Consider the following 21,957-nt stretch of genomic DNA (forward strand, 5'->3'; position numbering starts at 1 on the left):
TTTGTTTGTCTTGGTAAAAAAAAAGAAAAAAAAGCAAAGCAAGGAAGGGCTTTATCTGTCAAGTACAGCCCTGTGTTTATGACTGATATGGGCTCAAATGACTCTCTCACACAATTAAATGGCAAATGAACATGTGCCTATGTCATAATGTGAGCACAGAGAGAAAGAGCACAATGGCAAAAAATTTGTCTTGAGAATTACAACACCAAGCAGATGCTGAAAGACTCCCAAATGCTCATTTGTTCCACATGTTTGAGTGAGAAGTTTGCTTGCAAGGCAAACAAATCTGTCGCGTAGAGCACTTGGAGTAAGAACAATCTCAACCTACCATGAATAATTCTAATCGTACATGTATAACTATAACACACAGTAGAAGGCTACGTTTTTACACTTAAAGGGATAGTTCACACAACTTATACATTGGTTTCATTACCCTGTAAGCAGTCTATGGACGAGTTATGATGATAATCCATGCTTTGGTTTAGTTTCCCTAGCACTGTTTCCACATGCTAACATTTGAGCCTTTTTTGGCACAAATCCAATTCAAGTCGTGGGACTGAAATGAGCACTTTTAGCGCATCATGTCCAAATCATCAAAAAGTAACTCAAATTGATTGTGAAGCTTAACAAATTTACTTAACGATCATTTAAACATGATGCATGAAAAATGCTAATATATTGTCCCATGACATGAATGGGATTTTTCATACGAAGGCTAAATCTTTAACATGTGGAAACAGTGCCAGGAAAGCTAAACCAAAGTATGGATTGCTGTCATACCTTGTCCATAAACTTCTTACAGGGTAAGGAAACCAATATGTAATTTTGTAATTTGGGTGAACTATCCCTTTAATGGGGAAAAACAAACACAGAGAGATGTAGAATTCACTGTTGTTGTGCTGAAATGGTTTATTTCATTCTGTGAGGCCAGGTAGATATTACTAGCCAGATGCAGAATGCAATCTCTTGTGCTTTCAATACAATCCCAACATCACTTCATCTGTCAAAGATTGGAAAAAGTACTCTGTGTATTCCTGTCACTGCACGACGTTTAATTCTTAGTGTAGAAGAATAGCTTGCCACCAGCTACTCCACCGTCAGGGTATTACATTCTTCATTTTTTTGCGAATGAAAAAGTATTGAGCAAGATGAAACAACGTTACATGTGTTCTGCTTTTATTTTGGATTATGTGACAGCTTGTTGGTGCTGACGATATCTGTCGGTCATCTGTGATTCCATAGCAATATCATAACAATCACTTCACGTAGAGCCTTATTATATATGAAAAGGCAAAACAAACCAAACTTCAGATTAGTATCATATCAGTTACTATAGGGGCAAGGCTGGGTGTTATAAACTGTTATGACAGGTGCTATGTCATTCTTATGATAGTGTTATGTATCATGGCCCTGTATCAGCCTCTCAGTCAAAGGCATATTACCAATTCTTACTTGAAGATATGATAACATTTAAAACATACAGTTATAATGCTTTAAAACGTGTTATAAGCATTTATGAGCCTTTATAATGTCTTATAACAAGGCTTATAATATGTTATGTCTCTCTATGTATACAATGCAATACACATTCATAGAACTGGAGCATATACCTGCTTCCACTGCTGTCACAGTGATGTTGTGCCAGCCAGCCGTCTCTCGGTCCAGAATTTTGCCCAGGGTGATGGCGCCCGATACTGGATCAATGTGGAAGATCTGCTCCTGGTCTGTACTTCGGTCAATGGAGAACCTGGTAGGGAGAGCGAGAAAAAAGGGGAGTACGTATTTGAACGGTGTAAAATCAATTCTAAACCATCTGCAATACTTTTTCGGTGGCTGCCCTAACACTGTGGCCCATGGGGATATTGCCCGTTGCCGTTGACATTCGGTTATGGCTATACATTAGCATTTTCAAATGTAGGGAAACTGTGAGCCAGATTAAAAAGAGGATGAAAATAATTATCCATTTAGCATCTGTATAGGAAACCTGTCACAGTGCTTGTGTCCCTACTGCACCTACATCCCCAAACAAGTCTGTGGTTTCAGCCCATGCTGGAGGGGAAAAAATAAAAATGAATATTTCATGCTGCACTCCAATGAAAGCAAAATACATTTGCACATCCTTGTGGTTGGCTCCACGAGGAGCGCTCAGAAGAGTATAGAGCCAACAAAACCCTGTGAGTAGTTTATTTTTTTCTCTTGAGCAGGCTCGTGTGCCCGTCGGGACTTTAATGGAATATTATGAGCATAATCATTTCCTTTTCTACCTTTTGGACAAAAAGCTCATCAAAGGGACCAGTAGGGTCTTTGTACAAGCTGTACTAGACAACTAAAAGGGGTACAGTGAGATGAGCTTCATGTAGTCTAGGTGTTGAGGTGCATACTGCATCCACAGTTAGATTATTCTAGTTATATTACATTAGAGACTGCCCGCTCTGAATCTCTAGTCTATACAAGGAACAACACATTTCATAGCTGCAACGTTTATACAGAACATCACTACATCAATAAACCGTATACCTAAGGCTATCATTAAAATGTATTTTATTTATACAAGAAATAGTGACAAACGGTGACACCTACACAATAATTATGTAAATTACATCAAATTATATTTCAGCTTTCAAAACTGCTTATAGTAGTTGGTGAAGGGAAATCATGTAGATATTACCAGATATTACCAGTGCATCTTATAACATTTCCAGATATGCCATCCCTTTAATATATGAATGGAGAAGTACACATTTCCAGAAGATCAGTAAGCACTAAACACAACTACCCAAACACTTCAGTTTCAAGACACCATTCCATCTTCCTGATAAAGAGCCAAACAAACAAAACAAACACATTTTCTGTTCATATGAGGCCAGATTTTGTTTCCAGAGGCTGTGTTCATTCCTCTGGAACTCTTACCCCTTTGGTACAGCGCCCGCTACTGCCTGCTAGTGCCAGCCAGTGTCCAGCAATACCCGATCGGTGCCCTCCGGAGCAGAGTGACAGGAGTGTGGGAGAGAGTGATGGGCCCTTGGGCACCAGGCGTCGGGGTTAGTTCCGTCCAATCGAGATGATTAAAGTGGTACCGATGGGCATGGCGCAGCGCCAGGGTACCCTCGAACCGGTTGGCTCTCGCCTGCCAACAAGCAGGCGGTGGCACTGCCATTGTGTTGTACTTTATTACACCTGGAGCACTTTCAGTTCAGCCTCATGCATTTTTAATAGAGGTAATTTGCACAGCCTGTGTGTGTCGGTGAGCGTGAAGCTCCACTCGCCTCACCGCTATTATTTCTCCACCCAAGACCTGAGGTGGAGGCTCTGGAACAAAATAATATCATTCTGCTCATAAATAGGGATCTGAGCGAACGCACAAAGATGTGTGAGATACTGAGGAATCCTCTAGCGTGGTCAAAAGTCAATGCAGTAGCCTAGAGTAATGTGATTCTGGCAATGTGCAAATGGATGAATCAATGTTTTCATGATTCAAATTGTGTCGCGGAGCGATCTTCCAATTGTGTGTTTATTACCATATTTAAAAAGGAATGTCAAAGCCCAAGCTCCAAGTACATCTAAACTTGTGTTTGTTGATATAAGATGCCATTTAAATCAGTCCCATAAATTCAGTAATGTAGTCCTTATTTGGGGGTCTTATATGGCATTGTAAACATTTGGTCGGGTCATTTGTAGCTATGAACATGTTTCTATTTGTTGAAAGTTCTGCTTCTTTACTTGTGAAGCATACATTATACTAATGGTATGTCTTATTATAGCCATATCTCCACCCGTTCTTATAGCCATAAATCTACCCATTCTTAAAGCCATATCACTACCCATTCTTATAGCCATATCTCTACCAGTTCTTATAGCTATATCTCTACCCATTCATATAGCCATATCTCTACCAGTCTTATAGCCATATCTCTACCAGTTCTTATAGCCATATCTCTACCAGTTCTTATAGCCATATCTCTACCCGTACTTATAGCCATAAATCTACCCATTATTATAGCCATATCTCTACCAGTTCTTATAGCTATATCTCTACCCATTCATATAGCTATATCTCTACCAGTTCTTATAGCTATATCACTACCAGTTCTTATAGCTATATCACTACCAGTTCTTATAGCTATATCTCTACCCATTCAAATAGCCATATCTCTACCCGTTCTTATAGCCAAATCTCTACCAGACTTATAGCCATATCTCTACCAGTTCTTATAGCCATATCTCTACCAGTCTTATAGCCATATCTCTTCACGTTCTTATAGCCATATCTCCACCTGTTCTTATAGCCATATCTCCACCTGTTCTTATAGCCATATCTCCACCTGTTCTTATAGCCATATCACTACCAGTTCTTATAGCTGTACCTCTATCCATTCATATAGCCATATCTCTACCCGTTCTTATAGCCACATCTCTACCAGCCTTATAGCCATATCTCTACCAGTTCTTATAGCCATATCTCTACCAGTCTTATAGCCATATCTCTACCAGTCTTATAGCCATATCTCTTCCAGTTATTATAGCCATTTCTACCAGTTCTTATAGCCATATCTCTACCAGTTATTATAGCCATATCTCTTCCTGTTATTATAGCCATCTCTACCCCTTCTTATAGCCATATCTCTACCAGTTGTAATAGCCATATCTCTTCCAGTTTTTATAGCCATCTCTACCCATTCTTATAGCCATATCTCTACCAGTTATTATAGCCATATCTCTACCCGTTCTTTTAGCCATATATCTACCCGTTCTTATAGCCATATCTCTTCACGTTCTTATAGCCACATCTCTTCACGTTCTTATAGCCATATCTCTACCCGTTCTTATAGCCATATCTCTACCCGTTCTTATAGCCATATCTCTACACGTTCTTATAGCCATATCTCTACACGTTCTTTTAGCCATATCTCTTCATGTTTTTATAGCCATATCTCTTCCAGTTATTATAGCCATCTCTACCCATTCTTATAGCCATATCTCTACCAGTCTTATAGCCACATCTCTACCAGTCTTATAGCCACATCTCTACCAGTCTTATAGCCACATCTCTACCAGTCTTATAGCCACATCTCTACCAGTCTTATAGCCATATCTCTACCCGTTCTTATAGCCACATCTCTTCACGTTCTTATAGCCATATCTCTACCTGTTCTTATAGCCACATCTCTTCACGTTCTTATAGCCATATCTCTACCAGTTCTTATAGCCATATCACTACCAGTTCTTATAGCCATATCTCCACCTGTTCTTATAACCAGTTCTAGCAGTTCTAGGCTTATCTGTAGGTTTATCTGTAGCAATACCTACATACCCATCTGAAGCAGTTAATGAAGAACTATCTGAATGAACTAATAAACTGTATTGGATTTGAAAAAAGGAGTCATGATTCATACCTGACAGGTGCGTTCTCCTTGTCTGGGTCCTTGGCTGTAGCTGTGCCCACCAGCGCACCTAGCCTGGCATCCTCCTGGACCTCCATGATTGCCCCTCAGTTCTTATAGGAAGACAGGCGGCTCGTTCTTATAGCCCATCTCTACCATTTCTTATAGCTGACCCGCACGATTGTCTGGTCGCGGAAAGAGCCAAGTTCCACGTTCTTAAAATCGGGGTCCACGTGCTTTTGATAGCCTCCCACCATCTCCATTCTTATAGTTGTAGCCACATCTCTACCACGCTTTGCTCTCAAAGTCCAGTGGCCCATTCTTATAGGAGCACAAACAGGGAAGAACTAAAGCAATGACATGTCACTCTAAGGGGAAATAATTCACTCCTCAGGCAAACGCTATAGGGTGCCTAAGTGTAAACTGAGCAGATATAAGGATTGCCATGTCTATCAAATACCTAAACAGCAATAAGGAAATCTGAGCTCTACTGCTGTACAAACCTTTTCTATTCATATACTATCAATGCCTTCAGAAAGGATCCACAGCGCTTCACTCTTTTCACATTTTGTTGCGTTACAATGTGGGATTCAAATGGATTTATTTGTTTGTTTGTTTTTCCTTGTCGCCAATCTACAAAAAATATTTCGTAATGTCAAAGTGGAAGAAACATTCTAACATTTGTAAAAAAATTATGAAAAATAAAACACGAATATACAGTGGGGAGAACAAGTATTTCATACACTGCCAATTTAGCAGGTTTTTCTACTCACAAAGTATGTTGAGGTCTGTCATTTTTATCATAGGTACACTTTAACTGTGAGAGACGGAATCTAAAACAGAAATCCAAAAAATCACATTGTATGATTTTTAAGTAATTAATTTGCATTTTATTGCATGACATAAGTATATGATCACCTAACAACCAGAAAGAATTCAGACTCTCACAGACCTGTTAATAAGAAGCTCTCCTGTTCTCCACTCAAAAATTACCTGTATTAACTGCACCTGTTTGAAAACTAAAACGTTATACAGTATAAAAGACACCTTTCCAGGTTTTTCACACTAAATCTGTCAGATTCCAACCTCTCCACAATGGCCAAGACCAGAGAGCTGTGTAAGGACCTCAGGGATAAAATTGTAGACCTGCACAAGGATGGGATGGGCTACAGGACAATAGGCAAGCAGCTTGGTGAGAAGGCAACAACTGTTGGAGCAATTATTGGAAAATGGAAGAAGTTCAAGATGACGGTCAATCACCCTCGGTCTGCGGCTCCATGCAAGATCTCACCTCGTGAGGCATCAATGATCATGAGGAAGGTGAGGGATCAGCCCAGAACTACAAGGCAGGACCTGGTCAATGGCCTGAAGCGAGCTGGGACCACAGTCTCAAAGAAAACCATTAGTAACACCAAACGCCGTCATGGATTAAAATCCTTCAGCGCACGCAAGGCCCCCCTGATCAAGCTAGCACATGTCCAGGCCCGTCTGAAGTTTGCCAATGACCATCTGGATGATCCAGAGGAGGAATGGGGAAGGTCATGTGGTCTGATGAGACAAAAATATAACTTTTTGGTCTAAACTCGCCGTGTTTGGAGGAAGAAGAAGGATGAGTACAACCCCAAGAACACCATCCCAACCGTGAAGCATGGAGGTGGAAACATCATTCTTTGCGGATGTTTTTCTGCAAAGGGGACAGGACGACTGCACCGTATTGAGGGGAGGATGGATGGGGCCATGTATCACAAGATCTTGGCCAACAACCTCCTTCCCTCAGTAAGAGCATTGAAGATGGGTAGTGGCTGAGTCTTCCAGCATGACAACAACCCGAAACATACAGCCAGGGCAACTAAGGAGTGGCTCTGTAAGAAGCATCTCAAGGTCCTGGAGTGGCCTAGCCAGTCTCCAGACCTGAACCCAATAGAAAATCTTCGGAGGGAGTTGAAAGTCCGTATTGCCCAGCGACAGCCCCGAAACCTGAAGGATCTGGAGAAGGTCTGTATGGAGGAGTGGGCCAAAATCCCTGCTGCAGTGTGTGCAGACCTGGTCAAGAACTACAGGAAACATATAATCTCTGTAATTGCAAACAAAGGTTTCTATACCAAATATTAAGTTCTGCTTTTCTGATGTATCAAATACTTATGTCATGCAATAAAATACAAATTAATTACTTAAAAATCATACAATGTGATTTTCTGGATTTTTGTTTTAGATTCCGTCTCTCACAGTTGAAGTGTACCTATGATAACAATTATAGACCTCTACATGCTTTGTAAGTAGGAAAACCTGCAAAATCGGCAGTGTATCAAATACTTGTTCTCCCCACTGTATCTTTATTAGATAAGTATTCAACCCCCTGAGTCAATACATGTTAGAATCAACATTGGCAGTGATTACAGCTGTGAGTCTTTCTGGGTAAGTCTCTGGGCTTTCTAAACCGGATTGTGCAACATTTGCCCATTATTCTTTTCATAATGTTTCAAGCTCTGTCAAATTGGTTGTTGATTATTGCTAGACAACCATTTTCAGGTCTTGCTATAAATTTTCATAACAATTTCAGTCAAAACTGTAACTCGACCACTCAGGAACATTCACTGTCTTATTGGTAAGCAACTCCAGTGTAGACTTGGCCTTGTGTTTTAGGTTATTGTCCCGCTGAAAGGTGAATTCATCTCCCAGTGTCTGGTGGAAAGCAAAATGAACCAGGTTTCCCTCTAGGATTGTGCCTGTGCCTCCATTCTGTTTACCTTTTAATTCCGAAAAACTCCCCAGTCCTTAACAATTACAAGCATACCCATAACATGATGCAACCACCACTATGCTTTAAAATATGGAGAGTGGTACTTAGTTTTTAATTTTTTTTAAAAGTTGACCTTTATTTAACACATTCTTATTTTCAATGACGGCCTAGTTAATTGCTTTGCTACATTTTCAGTATTACTTTAGTGCCTTGTTGCAAACAGAATGCATGTTTTGAAATATTTTATTTATATAAAAAAATATGAAAAAAATGATTTTGGCCTTTACTACTAAAGCCCATAGAAGCCCATAGAAACACATGAAATAACACATTCATGAATGTTAAAAAAAGAGAGTAAACAAATACATTTAAAAAAGGAATGAGGTCTTGAAGTGTCTTTCCTATATTTAGAAGATACAAGAAAGCTCAGTGTTCGTGAGTCTCACCTTTCTATAGTGAGGTGATATTAGTTTGTAGCTCAAACGGTTCGGACACCACAGACAGAAGTTGGCACATCAGCGTTACCGACTTCAGATGAGTCTCGTGACAGTTGTTGGGTCCGTAGAGCAAAATGAAGAACAACATCGTCTTCGTGAGAGTCTCCCCTTTCCATAGAGGGGTGTCACGTTCTGACCTCAGTTCCTTTTTATGTCTTTATTTTAGTTGGTCAGGGCGTGAGTTGGGGTGGGCATTCTAAGTTGTTTTTCTATGTTTTGTTCTGTTGTTATATTTCTATGTGATTGGCCTAGTATGGTTCTCAATCAGAGGCAGGTGTCAGTCGTTGTCTCTCATTGGGAGCCATATCTAGGTAGCCTGTTTTCTATTGTGTTTTGTGGGTGGTTGTATCCTGTGTTAGTGTTTTCACCATACGGGACTGTTTCGGTTGTTTGTTTGTACTTTTGTTATTTTGTTCAGTGTTCTGTTAATTTATTAAATATATCATCATGGACACTTACCACGCTGCACATTGGTCTGATCATTGCTACTCCTCCTCTGAAGAAGAGGAATTCCGTTACAAGGGGTCATAACAGTTAAGCCAAACCGTTCGGACGATACAGACATTTTGTGTGAAGATGGATTTTCTGGATGTCTCATGGTCTGACAAACTCCGCTGTACTGTAGCTGTACGGGCACTGATATAGGCGGATGAAAAAGGCTGATATAGGCGGATGAAAAAAACTTTATCTCTAGCTTAAACTGATGGATTTTGATGGGGATTTTTGTATCTTACTTACTGTAGATGGAATCATGAATGTTAAGGATTAAAGTCACCATTGGCCTCATTGTGAAATCCCTGAGCCGTTCCCTTCCTCTCCGAGGCATTGGAAAACTTCCCTGGTCTTTGTGGTTAATCTGTATTTGAAATTCACTGCTTGTCTGAGGGACCTTACAGATACTTGTATGTGGGGGTACAGAGATGAGGTAGTCATTCAAAAATCATGTTAATCACTATTATTGCACACAGAGTGAGTCCATGCAACTTACTGTGAGTCCATGCAACTTACACATTTTTACTACTGAACTTATTATGGCTTGCCATAACAAAGGGGTTGAAAACTTATTGACTTAAGACACTTCAGGATTTCATTAACTTGTAAAAATGGTGAAATACATAATTCCACTTTGATATTATGGGGTATTGTGTGTAGGCCAGTGACAAACAAACATCTCTATTTAATCTATTTTAAATTCAGGCTAAAACAGCAACATTTGGAAAAAGTATAGGGGTGTGACATAAATACTTTCTGAAGGCACTGACTGTACCGTATATATACAGTACTAGTCAAAAGTTTAGACACATCTACTCATTCAAGGGTTTTCTTTATTTTTTACTATTTTCTACATTGTAGAATAATAGTGAAGATATCAAAACTATGAAATAATGCATTTGGAATCATGCAGTATCCAAAAAACTGTTAAACAAATCAAAATATATTTTATATTTGAGATTCTTCAAAGTAGCCACCCTTTGCCTTGATGACAGCTTTGATAACACACTCTTGGAATTCTCTCAACCAGCTTCATGAGGTAGTCACCTGGAATGCAATTTGATTAACAGGTGTGCCTTGTTAAAAGTACATTTGTGGAATTTCTTTCCTTCTTAATGCATTTGAGCCAATCAGTTGTGCTGTGACATGGTATGGGTGGGTGGTAAACAGAAGATATCCCTATTTGGTAAAAGACCAAGTCCATATTATGGCAAGAACAGCTCAAATAAGCAAAGAAAAACAACATTCCATCATTACTTTAAGACATGAAAATGTCAAGTTTCCTCAAGTGCAGTCGCAAAAACCATCAAGGGCTATGAGGATACTTGCTCTCATGAGGACCGCCACAGGAAAGGAAGACCCAGAGTTACCTCTGTTGCAGAGGATAAGTTCATTAGAGTTACCAACCTTAGAAATTGCAGCCCCAAAAAATGCTTCACAGAGTTCAAGTAACAGAAACATCTCAACATCAACTGTTCAGAAGAGACTGTGTTAGTCAGGCTTTCATGGTCGAATTGCTGCAAAAAAACTACAACTAAAGGACACCAATAAGAAGATGAAACTTGCTTGGGCCAAGAAACACCGGCAATGAACATTAGACCGGTGGAAATGTTTCCTTTGCTCTGATGAGTACAAAATGGAGATTTTTGGTTCCAACCGCCGTGTCTTTGTGAGACAAAGTAGGTGGACGGATAATCTCCACATGTGAAGTTCGCACCGTGAAGCATGGAGGAGGAGGTGTGATGGTGCTTTGCTGGTGACACTGTCTGTGATTTTTGTTGGTGACACTGTCTGTGATTTATTTAGAATTCAAGGCACACTTAACCAGAATGGCTAACACAGCATTCTGCAGCGATACGCCATCCCATCTGGTTTGCAGTTAGTGGAACTATCATTTGTTTTTCAACCGGAAAATGACCCAACACAACTCCAGGCTGTGTAAGGGCCATTTGACCAAGAAGGAGAGTGGAGTGCTGCATGGAGTGCATCAGATGACCTGGCCTCCACAATCACCCAACCTCAACCCAATTGAGATGGTTTGGGATGAGTTGGACAGCAGAGTGAAGGAAAAGCAGCCAACAAGTGCTCAGCATACATGTATGTGGGAACTCCTTCAAGACTGTTGGAAAAGCATTCCAAGTGAAGCTGGTTGAGAGAATGCGAAGAGTGTTCAAAACTGTCATCAAGGCAAAGGGTGGCTACTTTGAAGAATCTAAAATATAAATATAAAATACATGCTATAACATTTGCAAATCTGTGTAAGCAACCAATACATTTTGATTTGATTTAACTCAAATGCTCCGACTTAAACATTACAATGGCTGGAGCAGAGGGCAGAGGGCCCAATGAGAGGTTTAGGTCCTTGCTCAAGGAAAAATTGGCGATAGGTGGCACCTGAGATATTACTGCCAGCAACATTCCAGTTGCCTGCTCACTCCTGACAGATTTTTTCCCACACAGTCAGCACTGGGATTTTAACCGGCAACCCTCCGGTTGCTGGCCCGCTACATTAACCTCGAGGCTATCGCTGGCCCCAAATCCAAACTGATCTCAAATCAGATTCATTCTACTCCCACCTTTTTGATAGTGATGACGGCTTCCTGTGTGTCTCCGTCGGTGGTAACCTTGAAGAGTTCCCCGCCCTCCTCGTCTTTGATCAGGTAGCTCATGTCTGTGTTCTCCCCCATGTCCGCATCCGTGGCGATCACCCTCCCCACCGGTGTCCCCACGGCCGCCCCCTCAGACACCGAAAACTGGTACATCTCTGAAGGAGGGGAATGGGGAGTAGGTGGAAAAGGAGGGAAGAAGGAGAGAAAATGGAAGAGGGTGAAGAGAAAGATGACAGGAGCGTGGAGGATGAAGATTAGGGGAAGGGTGATGACAGGGAGGAGGAAGAGAAGGAGAAGGTTAACGAGAAGATGTAGAGGTAGAGTACATGGTGAAAATGAGAGGAAGGAAGTGGAAGAAGGACAAATGTATTCAATACATACAAGCCCACCATTTACTGTATGTAAGAGCACTCTTCCCATTGCCAAGACAATTCAGCAAAAAGAGAATTCACCCAGGATTTTTATTCTGTAGAGCCAACTTAGTTGCTCATGAATCCATCCACCCCCAATGCTTGACCCTTAACCCAATTGGCTCTAAGAATTCCCTTTAAGTAATGCACTGGATCTTTGCTCATGTTTGAACAAGGCTTAGACCAAGGCACTATGCGATTATGTTAACCACGTCTGGTAAAGATGCTGACCCCGGGTGATCATTGGCAAGGCAATGGAGTCTATGTATGGAAGGTTTTACGCTTACTCTTTCAATATCCTCCTGTAAAATTTACAAAATAGACTTTCTAATCAACTTTTTGTTGACCACAGCACTTCCACGGCACAAAGCCACATTTTGTGTGAGATATCAGCGCAGGGGTCAATTACATTTCAATTCAGTCAATTCAAAACTGAAATTACAATTACAATTTTCCTCAATGATTCCCTATGAAAATATTTAGTTGGAATTGCAATTTCTGTTTAATTCCTGAATGAAGGAAATGTAAATGGAATTGACCCCAACCCTGTAGGACACATAAATAAAACAGCTGCATATGTCACACAACCCTGTTCTTTTCTAATAAAACTATGCATCCTCGAACCGCAGACAGCATTTCGAAAGGAAGTTATAGAAGAGAGAGAAAATCACATAGGTGACAGCCAGGAAACTAAATTAGATTATGTGAGACAAAGCTATGAGACCGTCATGACTGGAGCGTCACGACACTTGAACTTAGACGGAGCTCTCTTAGCTTTAATAACATGTATTGTTGTTTATCTCACAAAAGTGGGAGAGGAAAAGTGGGAAAGAGCAATAACACCGCTATTCATAGGCTATAGAGTCTGGAGTCATAACAGGAAGTACCTTTTTCTGTCATTCGTTATGAGCTAGTTATATGCAGAGGGTTTACAAAAGAACTAACCATTCAATTCCACTAAGATGTCCAGGGTACAGTAGAAAGGGTTGTTGAGGTTTCTAAATCATGTACAAGCGTCATAGGTAAGATTTCCCCCAGCAGGAAATACAGATTCAAGTAAAACATCCTTTTACTGAGCACCATTGTGAAATGTACAATGAAATATAATACACGTTTTTCTGCTGTAGCGAGAAGTACAAGCTGGGTCCAAATTGGTTCACCTGAGATCCATTTATCAAATACAATCTGAGAAATCAAATAGAAAAGTTTCAGAATTCTAAATAATTACAAAGCATTTTTACAGCCTAAGTTCCTGATTAAATAGGTAGGAAGGAAAGACCTCTGTAGTAATGCATCCATTTTAACATTCAATATGATCTGCTGTTTTCACAGTCTGAACTTACACAGTAAGAACAGGCTGGGTAACATTGTGAAACAAAGTAGCTGGATCATCAACTTAACTGACCTTTCAGACCGTTCTCACCTGTAGTATCAGCCACCAGTGACACTCACTCATGGCACAATACATTCTGAGGGACTCACAGCAGCCCTTGTTTGATGAATTTATGTTGCTTCTCTCAAAGCACAGATAAAGACTCCCCACGTTCAAAACGAATAGGTCTAAACTTCATGCCAGCTGCTATCAGCTTTCTCCATAAGCTGTATTGTTATTGTTAGCTGTGTACATATTGCTGTATGCATTGCTTTGGTGTATATTTATATTAATGTGTTCAATGTGTTTTTACTATGTGCTACAAAATGAATTGCTCCCCGGGGATAATAAACACTCTACTAGTATTCAAACAGTGTTCTGTATATTGACCATAATGTTATTACATTATGGCCTTTGACCTTTCTCCAGCTGATAAATAACGGATGTCCCCAACATAAATCCATAACACTGGAATGTTAAAATTGTTAAATCGGCTCCATCTTATCGTATGCAGACATATGGAAACTCCCAAAACCGCTTTCATCAGATGATTGCCTAACCCTTCTTAGCGGAGTGTTTGACATGTGGATAAATATAAGTGAAATTATTTTCTCAGAGTACTTCTGACCACTCCATGTAGTTCTATTACTGATGGGGTTAACTTCTATTACTGATGGGGGTACATCTATTACTGATGGGTATACTTCTATTACTGATGGGGGTACTTCTATTACTGATGGGGGTACTTCTATTATTAGTGATGATGGGGTACTTCAATTACTGATGGGGTACTTATATTACTGATGGGGGGTACTTCTATTACTGATGGTACCTTCTATTACTGATGGGTGCTTCTATTACTGATGGGAGTACTTATATTACTGATGGGGGTACTTCTATTACTGATGGGGGTACTTCTATTACTGGTGGGGTGCGTTTATTACTGATGGGGGGTACTTCTATTACTGATTGGGGTACTTCTATTACTGATGGGGTTCTTCTATTACTGATGGGGGATTTATATTACTGATGGGGTATTTATATTACTAATGGTGGTACTTCTATTACTGATGGGGGTACTTCTATTACTGATGGGGGTTCTTCTATTACTGATGGGTATTTATATTACTGATGGGGCTACTGCTATTACTGATGGTGGTACTTCCATTACTGATGAGGTATTTCTATTACTGATGGGATACTTCAATTACTTATGGGGTACTTCTATTACTGATGGGTACTTCTATTACTGATGGGTGTATTTAAATTACTGATGGGGTTATTTATATTACTGATGTTGGTACTGCTATTACTGATGGGGGTACTGCAATTAATGATGGGGGTATTTATATTACTGAGGGGGTATTTATATTACTGATGGGATACTTCTATTACTGATGGGGTTACTGCTATTACTGATGGGTGTATTTAAATTACTGATGGGGATATTTATATTACTGATGGGACTACTGCTATTACTGATTGGGGGTACTGCTATTACTGATGGGGGTACTGCTATTACTGGTGGGGGTATTTAAATTACTGAAGGGGGTACTTCTATTACTGATGGGCTACTTCTATTACTGATGGGGGTATTTATATTACTGATGTTGGTACTTCTATTACTGATGGGGTTCTTCTATTACTGATGGGTAATTTATATTGCTGATGGGTACTTCGATTACTGATGGTGGTACTTCTATTACTGATGGTGGTACTTCTATTACTGATGGGCCTACTGCTATTACTGATTGGGGGTACTGCTATTACTGATTGGAGGTACTGCTATTACTGATGGGGATACTGCTATTACTGATGGGGGTATTTATATTACTGATGGGGGTACTTCTATTACTGATGGGGGGTACTGCTATTACTGATGGGAGTACTTTTATAACTGATGTTGGTACTTCTATTACTGGGGAATTTATATTACTGATGGTGGTACTTCCATTACTGATGGGGTACTTCTATTACTTATGGGGTACTTCTATTACTGATGGGATACTTCAATTACTGATGGGGGTATTTATATTACTGGGGTACTTCTATTACTGATGGGGGTGAACTGCTATTACTGATGGGAGTACTTTTATAACTGATGTTGGTACTTCTATTACTGATGGGGTTCTTCTATTACTGATGGGAATTTATATTACTGATGGTGGTACTTCCATTACTGATGGGGGTACTTCTATTACTGATGGGGGTACTTCTATTACTGACTGGTGCAAGTTCACCGCTGTCATCAATATGAGAGTGACTCACTCTGCGGAAAGCGTGGTGGGTTGTCATTAACATCTGTGATCACTATGGTCACCGTGGTGGAGCCGGAAAGACCACCCATTTGGCCTGCCATATCGGTTGCCATGACGACCAGCTCATAGCGATCCTGCGTCTCCCGGTCCAGATCTGCCACAGCCGTCCGAATCAGTCCTGATAAGAGAGAGAGAGATCCAAAGGGAAAGGTCAAGTTAGCTCTTAGCTCTCATATACGATAGCCGGTTACATCTGCTCTGGTCGCAAATACTGTATCAATTTCAGCTAAGTACTCTATGACTGAGTTTACACAGGCAGCCCAATTCTGATCTTTTTTTCACTAATTGGTATTTTTACCAAACATATCAGCTCTGAAAAAGACCTGATGTGAAAAGATTGGCTGTGATTAGTCAAAAGACCAATTAGCGTATTTTTTTTTTTTTGAATTGGGCTTCCTGTGTAAACACAGCCTATTAGAGGCACAAGTGCGGCACATTCCATTTCCTCCTCTCGGCTCGTCTTGATAGAGTAGATCGTATCACATCCGTGGCTCCATGCACAGATCCTTACGGCTGAGCTCTATTAAAATTCATAATATATATGGGCCAAAATGAAGGCACACACAATTGAAGAATGAGGCTTATGTTCCGTCAAAAAAGCCTGTGCACGTCTTTCTCTGGCAGTCGGAGAGGAGTGGATTTAAGAGAGAAAACCACAACAATCTCATGAGTTGTCTTAATCCTACTCCAGTGAGCATTTTGTTCCGATGCTTTAACAACGCCCTTGGAGTACAGACCTACTGCTGTGTTTAGCCAGGTTTATGTTTCTACTGAAGTAACTATAGTTGGAAGTGGATTAGTCTGAGGTAAAAAAAAAAAATGGAACTTTGGTGGCCCCCTTCTATTTCATACCGGTATGAACAAATATACAATATTTCGCCAATGATAAGACTTGGAAATGTCTTAATCTCACATTTGTTCTGATCGATATAATGGCACTGCATATCCCTCTCCTAAACAGTACGTTAAGTTATTAGCATCTACATTTGGGCATTTCCATATCAGTACAATCCCGGGAGTTGAAAGGGGTTAAACTAATCTGAAGACAACATGACTGAGGTCAGATCACCATAACTAATTGACAGTGTAAAGACAAATACCATCTTATTGTAGTTCGAGGAGCACCATGTGTATTTTCTCCATACAATATGTTTCCCCTTTACCTTCCAAGGTATGTTTCTCCAAGAACCTGGTGGAAAATAACGTCCCCGTACCATTGGCAGTATACAGCCAGAGCTCAATCTGAATTACATCCTCAGCTAACACTTTATTTGGATAGTCCATCTGTAGATGCTCTATCAGTAACATTTCAACTAACTATCTACTAAACCTAGCTCTAACCTTGACCCTTATCCTTACCCCAAACTTAACCCTTACCCTAAACCTAGCCTAATCTTAACCCTTACCCTAAACCTAGCCTAATCTCAACCTTTACCCTAAACCTAGCCTAATCTCAACCCTTACCCTAAACCTAGCCTAATCTCAACCCTTACCCTAAACCTAGCCTAATCTTAACCCTTGCCCTTATTCTAAACTTAACTCTAACCGCAGCAAGCAGTTGCTTATCAACAGATAGTTTGTTGATATAATCCGGACTATCCAAAGTGTGACCCATCCTCAGGACCAAGTACAATATTTTAAAACAGAAGAGAAAATAGAAAACCAGGGCAACTGGTGAAATTCTGCTCCTTTCAGTGCAATTTTCACCCATATATATTTAGATACAGATCCTAGACTCACAATGAACCACATGGATCTCCTCTTTGTGCCACACTGGGTTCAAAGGCCTTCTGTTTAATTTTTCTGTATTTAATTATCTGTATATGTTATGTATGTGCAACAGTGTTCCTTCAGGTCCTTCTCCTCATCCCTACCTGGGCTCGAACCAGGGACCCTTGGCACACATCGACAACAGTCAACCTCGAAGCATCGTTACTTATCGCTCCACAAAAGCCACAGCCCTTGCAGAACAAGGGAAACAACCACTTCAAGGTCTCAGAGCAAGTGACGCCACCGATTGAAACTCTATTAGAGCGCACCCTGCTAACTAGCTATCCATTTCACACCGGTTACATATGTATGTATTTACAGTGGCTTGCAAAAAGTATTCACCCCCTTGGCATTTTTCCTATTTTGTTGCCTTAAAAAATGGAATTAAAATAGATTCTTTTGGGGGGGTTGTATCTTTTGATTTACACAACATGCCTACCACTTTGAAGATGTAACATATTTTTTATTGTGAAACAAACAAGAAATAAGACAAAAAAACTGAAAACTTGAGCTTGCATAACTATTCACCCCCCCAGAGTCAATACTTTGTAGAGCCACCTTTTGCAGAAATAACAGCTGCAAGTATCTTGAGGTATGACTCTACAAGCTTGGCACATCTAGCCACTGGGATTTTGCAGATTCTTCAAGGCAAAACTGCTCCAGCTCCTTCAAGTTGGATGGGTTCTGCTGGTGTACAGCAATCTTTAAGTCATACCACAGAATCTCAATTGGATTGAGGTCTGGGCTTTGACTAGGTAATTCCAAGACATTTAAATGTTTCCCTTTAAACCACTTGAGTGTTGCATTAGTAGTATGCTTAGGGTCATTGTCCTGCTGGTAGGTGAACCACCGCCCCTGTCTTATATCTCTGGAAGACAAACAGGTTTCCCTCAATGATTTCCCTGTATTTAGCTGCATCCGTCATTCCCTCAATTCTGACCAGTTTCCCAGTCCCTGCTGATGAAAAACATCCCCACAGCATGATGCTGCCACCACCATGCTTCACTGTCTGTGGGGGTGGTGTTCTCAGGGTGATTAGAGGTGTTGGGTTTGTGCCAGACATAGCATTTACCTTGAAGGCCAAAAAGCTCAATTTTAGTCTCATCTGACCAGAGTATCTTCTTCCATATGCCTTCTGGCGTAAACACCAAACATGTTTGCAAATTTTTTTCTTCAAGAAATTGCTTTTTTCTGGCCACTCTTCCATAGAGCCCAGCTCTGAGGAGTGTACAGCTTAAAGTGGATCTATGGGCAGATACTCCAATCTCCGATGTGGAGCTTTGCAGCTCCTTCAGGGTTATCTTTGGTCTCTTTGTTGTATCTCTGATTAATGCCCTCCTTGCCTGGTCCGTGAGTTTTGGTGGGCGGCCCTCTCTTGGCAGGTTTGTTGTGGTGCCATATTCGTTCCAATTTTTTTATAATGGATTTAAAGGTGCTCTGTGGGATGTTCCAAGTTTCAGATTTTTCTTTTATAGCCCAACCCTGATCTGTACTTCTCCACAACTTTGTCCCTGACCTGTTTGGAGAGCTACTTGGTCTTCATGGTGCTGCTTGCTTAGTTGTGTTGCAGACTCTGGGGCCTTTCAGAACAGGTATAAACAGTTGAAATCCAAAGTTTACATACACCTTAGCCAAATACATTTAAACTCAGTTTTTTTTACAATTCCTGACACTTAATCCTAGTAAAAATTGCCTGTCTTGGGTCAGTTAGGATCACCACTTACTTTTAAGAATGCGAAATGTCAGAATAATAGTAGAGAGAATGATTTACATCAGCTTTTATTTATTTCATCACATTCCCACTGGGTCAGACGTTTACATACACTCAATTAGTATTTTGTAAAATTGCCTTTAAATTGTTTAACTTGGTCCAATGTTTCGGGTTAGCCTTCCACAAGCTTCCCACAATAGGTTTTTTGGCCCATTCCTCCTGACAGAGAGGAATGAACTGAGTCAGGTTTCTAGGCCTCCTTGCTCGCACACACTTTTTCAGTTCTGCCTACAAATGTTCTATAGGATTGAGGTCAGGGCTTTGTGATGGCCACTCCAATACCTTGAATTTGTTGTCCTTAAGCCATTTTGCCACAACTTTGGAAGTATGTCAATGTCATTGTATGTCATTGTCCATGTGGAAGACCCATTTGCAACCAAGCTTTAACTTCCTGACTGATGTCTTGAGATGTTGCTTCAATATATCCACATCATTTTAGCTCCTCATGATGCCATCTATTTTGTCCCTCCTGCAGCAAAGCACCCCCACAACATGATGCTGCCACCCCTGTGCTTCACGGTTGGGATGGTGTTCTTCGACTTGCAAGCCTCCCCCTTTCTCCTCCAAACACAACGATGGTCATTATGGCCAAACAGTTATATTTTTGTTTCATCAGACCAGAGAACATTTCTCCAAAAAGTACAATCTTTGTCCCCATGTGCAGTTGCAAATCGTAGTCTGGCTTTTTTTTTTTTTATGGCGGTTTTGGAGCAGTGGCTTCTTCCTTGCTGAGCGGCCTTTCAGGTTATGACGATATAGGACTTGTACCTGTTAAGGATCGGGTGAATTTTTTCAACATTTTGTTAAAAATCGCGCAAATTTTCAACGTCCTGCTACTCATGCCAGGAATATAGTATATGCATATGATTAGTATGTGTGGATAGAAAACACTCTGGAGTTTCTAAAACGGGTTAAATCATGTCTGTGACTATAACAGGACGTGTTTTGCAGGCAAACCCCCAAGAAAAACCTGTTCACAAAAAAAAGGTTTTGAAAAAGTATCCCTCCGCCAGTCTCTGTATTGTCTATGGCAAGGGAAAATAGAAAGCGTCCACTTTACAATGCCTACAGCTTCCACACGATGTCGCCAGTCTTGGCAATTGGGTTGAAGTTAATCCTTGGTGAAATGAGAAATAGGCACTTCCTGTCATCGAGTACACAGGAGGAAGTTTTGAAAGAGAGAATATCGACCAAGATTTCAAGACCTGCTGCTATTGAATACAGATCGCCCCGTGATCAATTTGATCGATTATTAACGTTTACTAATACCTAAAGTTGGTTTACAAAAGTAGTTTGAAGTGTTTTGTCAAAGTTTATAGGCAACTTTTTTCATTTAAAAAAATGACGTTGCGTTTTGGAAAGCAGTTTTTTCCTGGATCAGACGGGCTTCATAAATGGACATTTTGGGTATACATGGATGGATTTAATCGAAAAAAAAAGACCCAATTGTGATGTTTATGGGACATATAGGAGTGCCAACAAAGAAGCTCGTCAAAGGTAATGAATGTTTTATATTTTATTTCTGCGTTTTGTGTAGCGCCGGCTATGCTAATTCTTTTGTTTACGTCCCCTTCAGGTATTTCGGGGGGTTGCATGCTATCAGATAATAGCTTCTCATGCTTTCGCCGAAAAGCATTTTTAAAATCTAACATGTTGGCTCGATTCACAACGAGTGTAGCTTTAATTGAGTACCCTGCATGTGTGATTTAATGAAAGTTAGAGTTTTAACGAGTACTATATGATTTTGGCGCTACGCATTTCCCTGGGCTAGAGGCTAGATGAGACGTTAACGTCTCGCTTAGCCTCAAGACTGTGGATATAGATACTTTTGTACCTGTTTCCTCCAGCATCTTCACAAGGTCCTTTGCTGCTGTTCTGGGATTGATTTGCACTTTTCGCACCAAAGTACGTTCATCTCTAGGAGACAGAACGCGTCTTCTTCCCGAGCAGTATGATGGCTGTGTGGTCCCATGGTGTTTATATTTGCGCACTATTGTTTGTACAGATGAACGTGGTACCTTCAGGCATTTGGAAATTGCTCCCAAGGATGAACCAGACTTGTGGAGGTCTACACTTGTGGAGGTCTTGGCTGATTTATTTTGATTTTCCTATGATGTCAAGCACTGAGTTTGAGTCACCTCTAATTGACTCAAATGATGTCAATTAGCCTATCAGAAGCTTCTAAAGCCATGTCATCATTTTCTGGAATTTTCCAAGCTGTTTAAAGGCACAGTCAACTTAGTGTATGTAAACTTCTGACCCACTGGAATTGTGATACAGTGAATTGAAATAATCTGTCTGTAAACAACTGTTGGAAAAATTACTTGTGTCATGACAAAAGTAGATGTCCTAACCGACTTGCCAAAACTATAGTTTGTTAACAAGAAATTTGTGGAGTGGTTGAAAGCCGAGTTTTAATGACTCCAACCTATGTTCCAACTTCAACTGTATATACTGAGATTATGTGACACTTAGATTGCACATAGGTGTACTTTAACTAATTATGTGACTTCTGAAGGTAATTGGTTGCACCAGATCTTATTTAGGGGCTTCATAGCAAAGGGGGGGAATACTTATGCACGCACCTCTTTTCCGTT

The 21,957-nt window shown here is 40.4% G+C and overlaps 1 protein-coding gene across 1 annotated transcript in view; it reads right to left on the reverse strand.

Annotated features, from left to right (window-relative positions):
* LOC112255030 (cadherin-22) overlaps positions 1-21,957 on the reverse strand; it is a 300,118-nt gene that overhangs the window by 95,664 nt on the left and 182,497 nt on the right. The window contains 6 exon segments of the mRNA XM_042324818.1: positions 1,611-1,747; positions 5,394-5,638; positions 7,409-7,435; positions 10,415-10,423; positions 11,687-11,874; positions 15,770-15,937. Of these exon segments, the coding sequence (XP_042180752.1) occupies positions 1,611-1,747; positions 5,394-5,638; positions 7,409-7,435; positions 10,415-10,423; positions 11,687-11,874; positions 15,770-15,937 (774 nt within the window).

Source organism: Oncorhynchus tshawytscha, linkage group LG07 (assembly GCF_018296145.1).
Source record: "Oncorhynchus tshawytscha isolate Ot180627B linkage group LG07, Otsh_v2.0, whole genome shotgun sequence".
In the NCBI taxonomy this organism is placed as follows: Eukaryota; Metazoa; Chordata; class Actinopteri; order Salmoniformes; family Salmonidae; genus Oncorhynchus; species Oncorhynchus tshawytscha.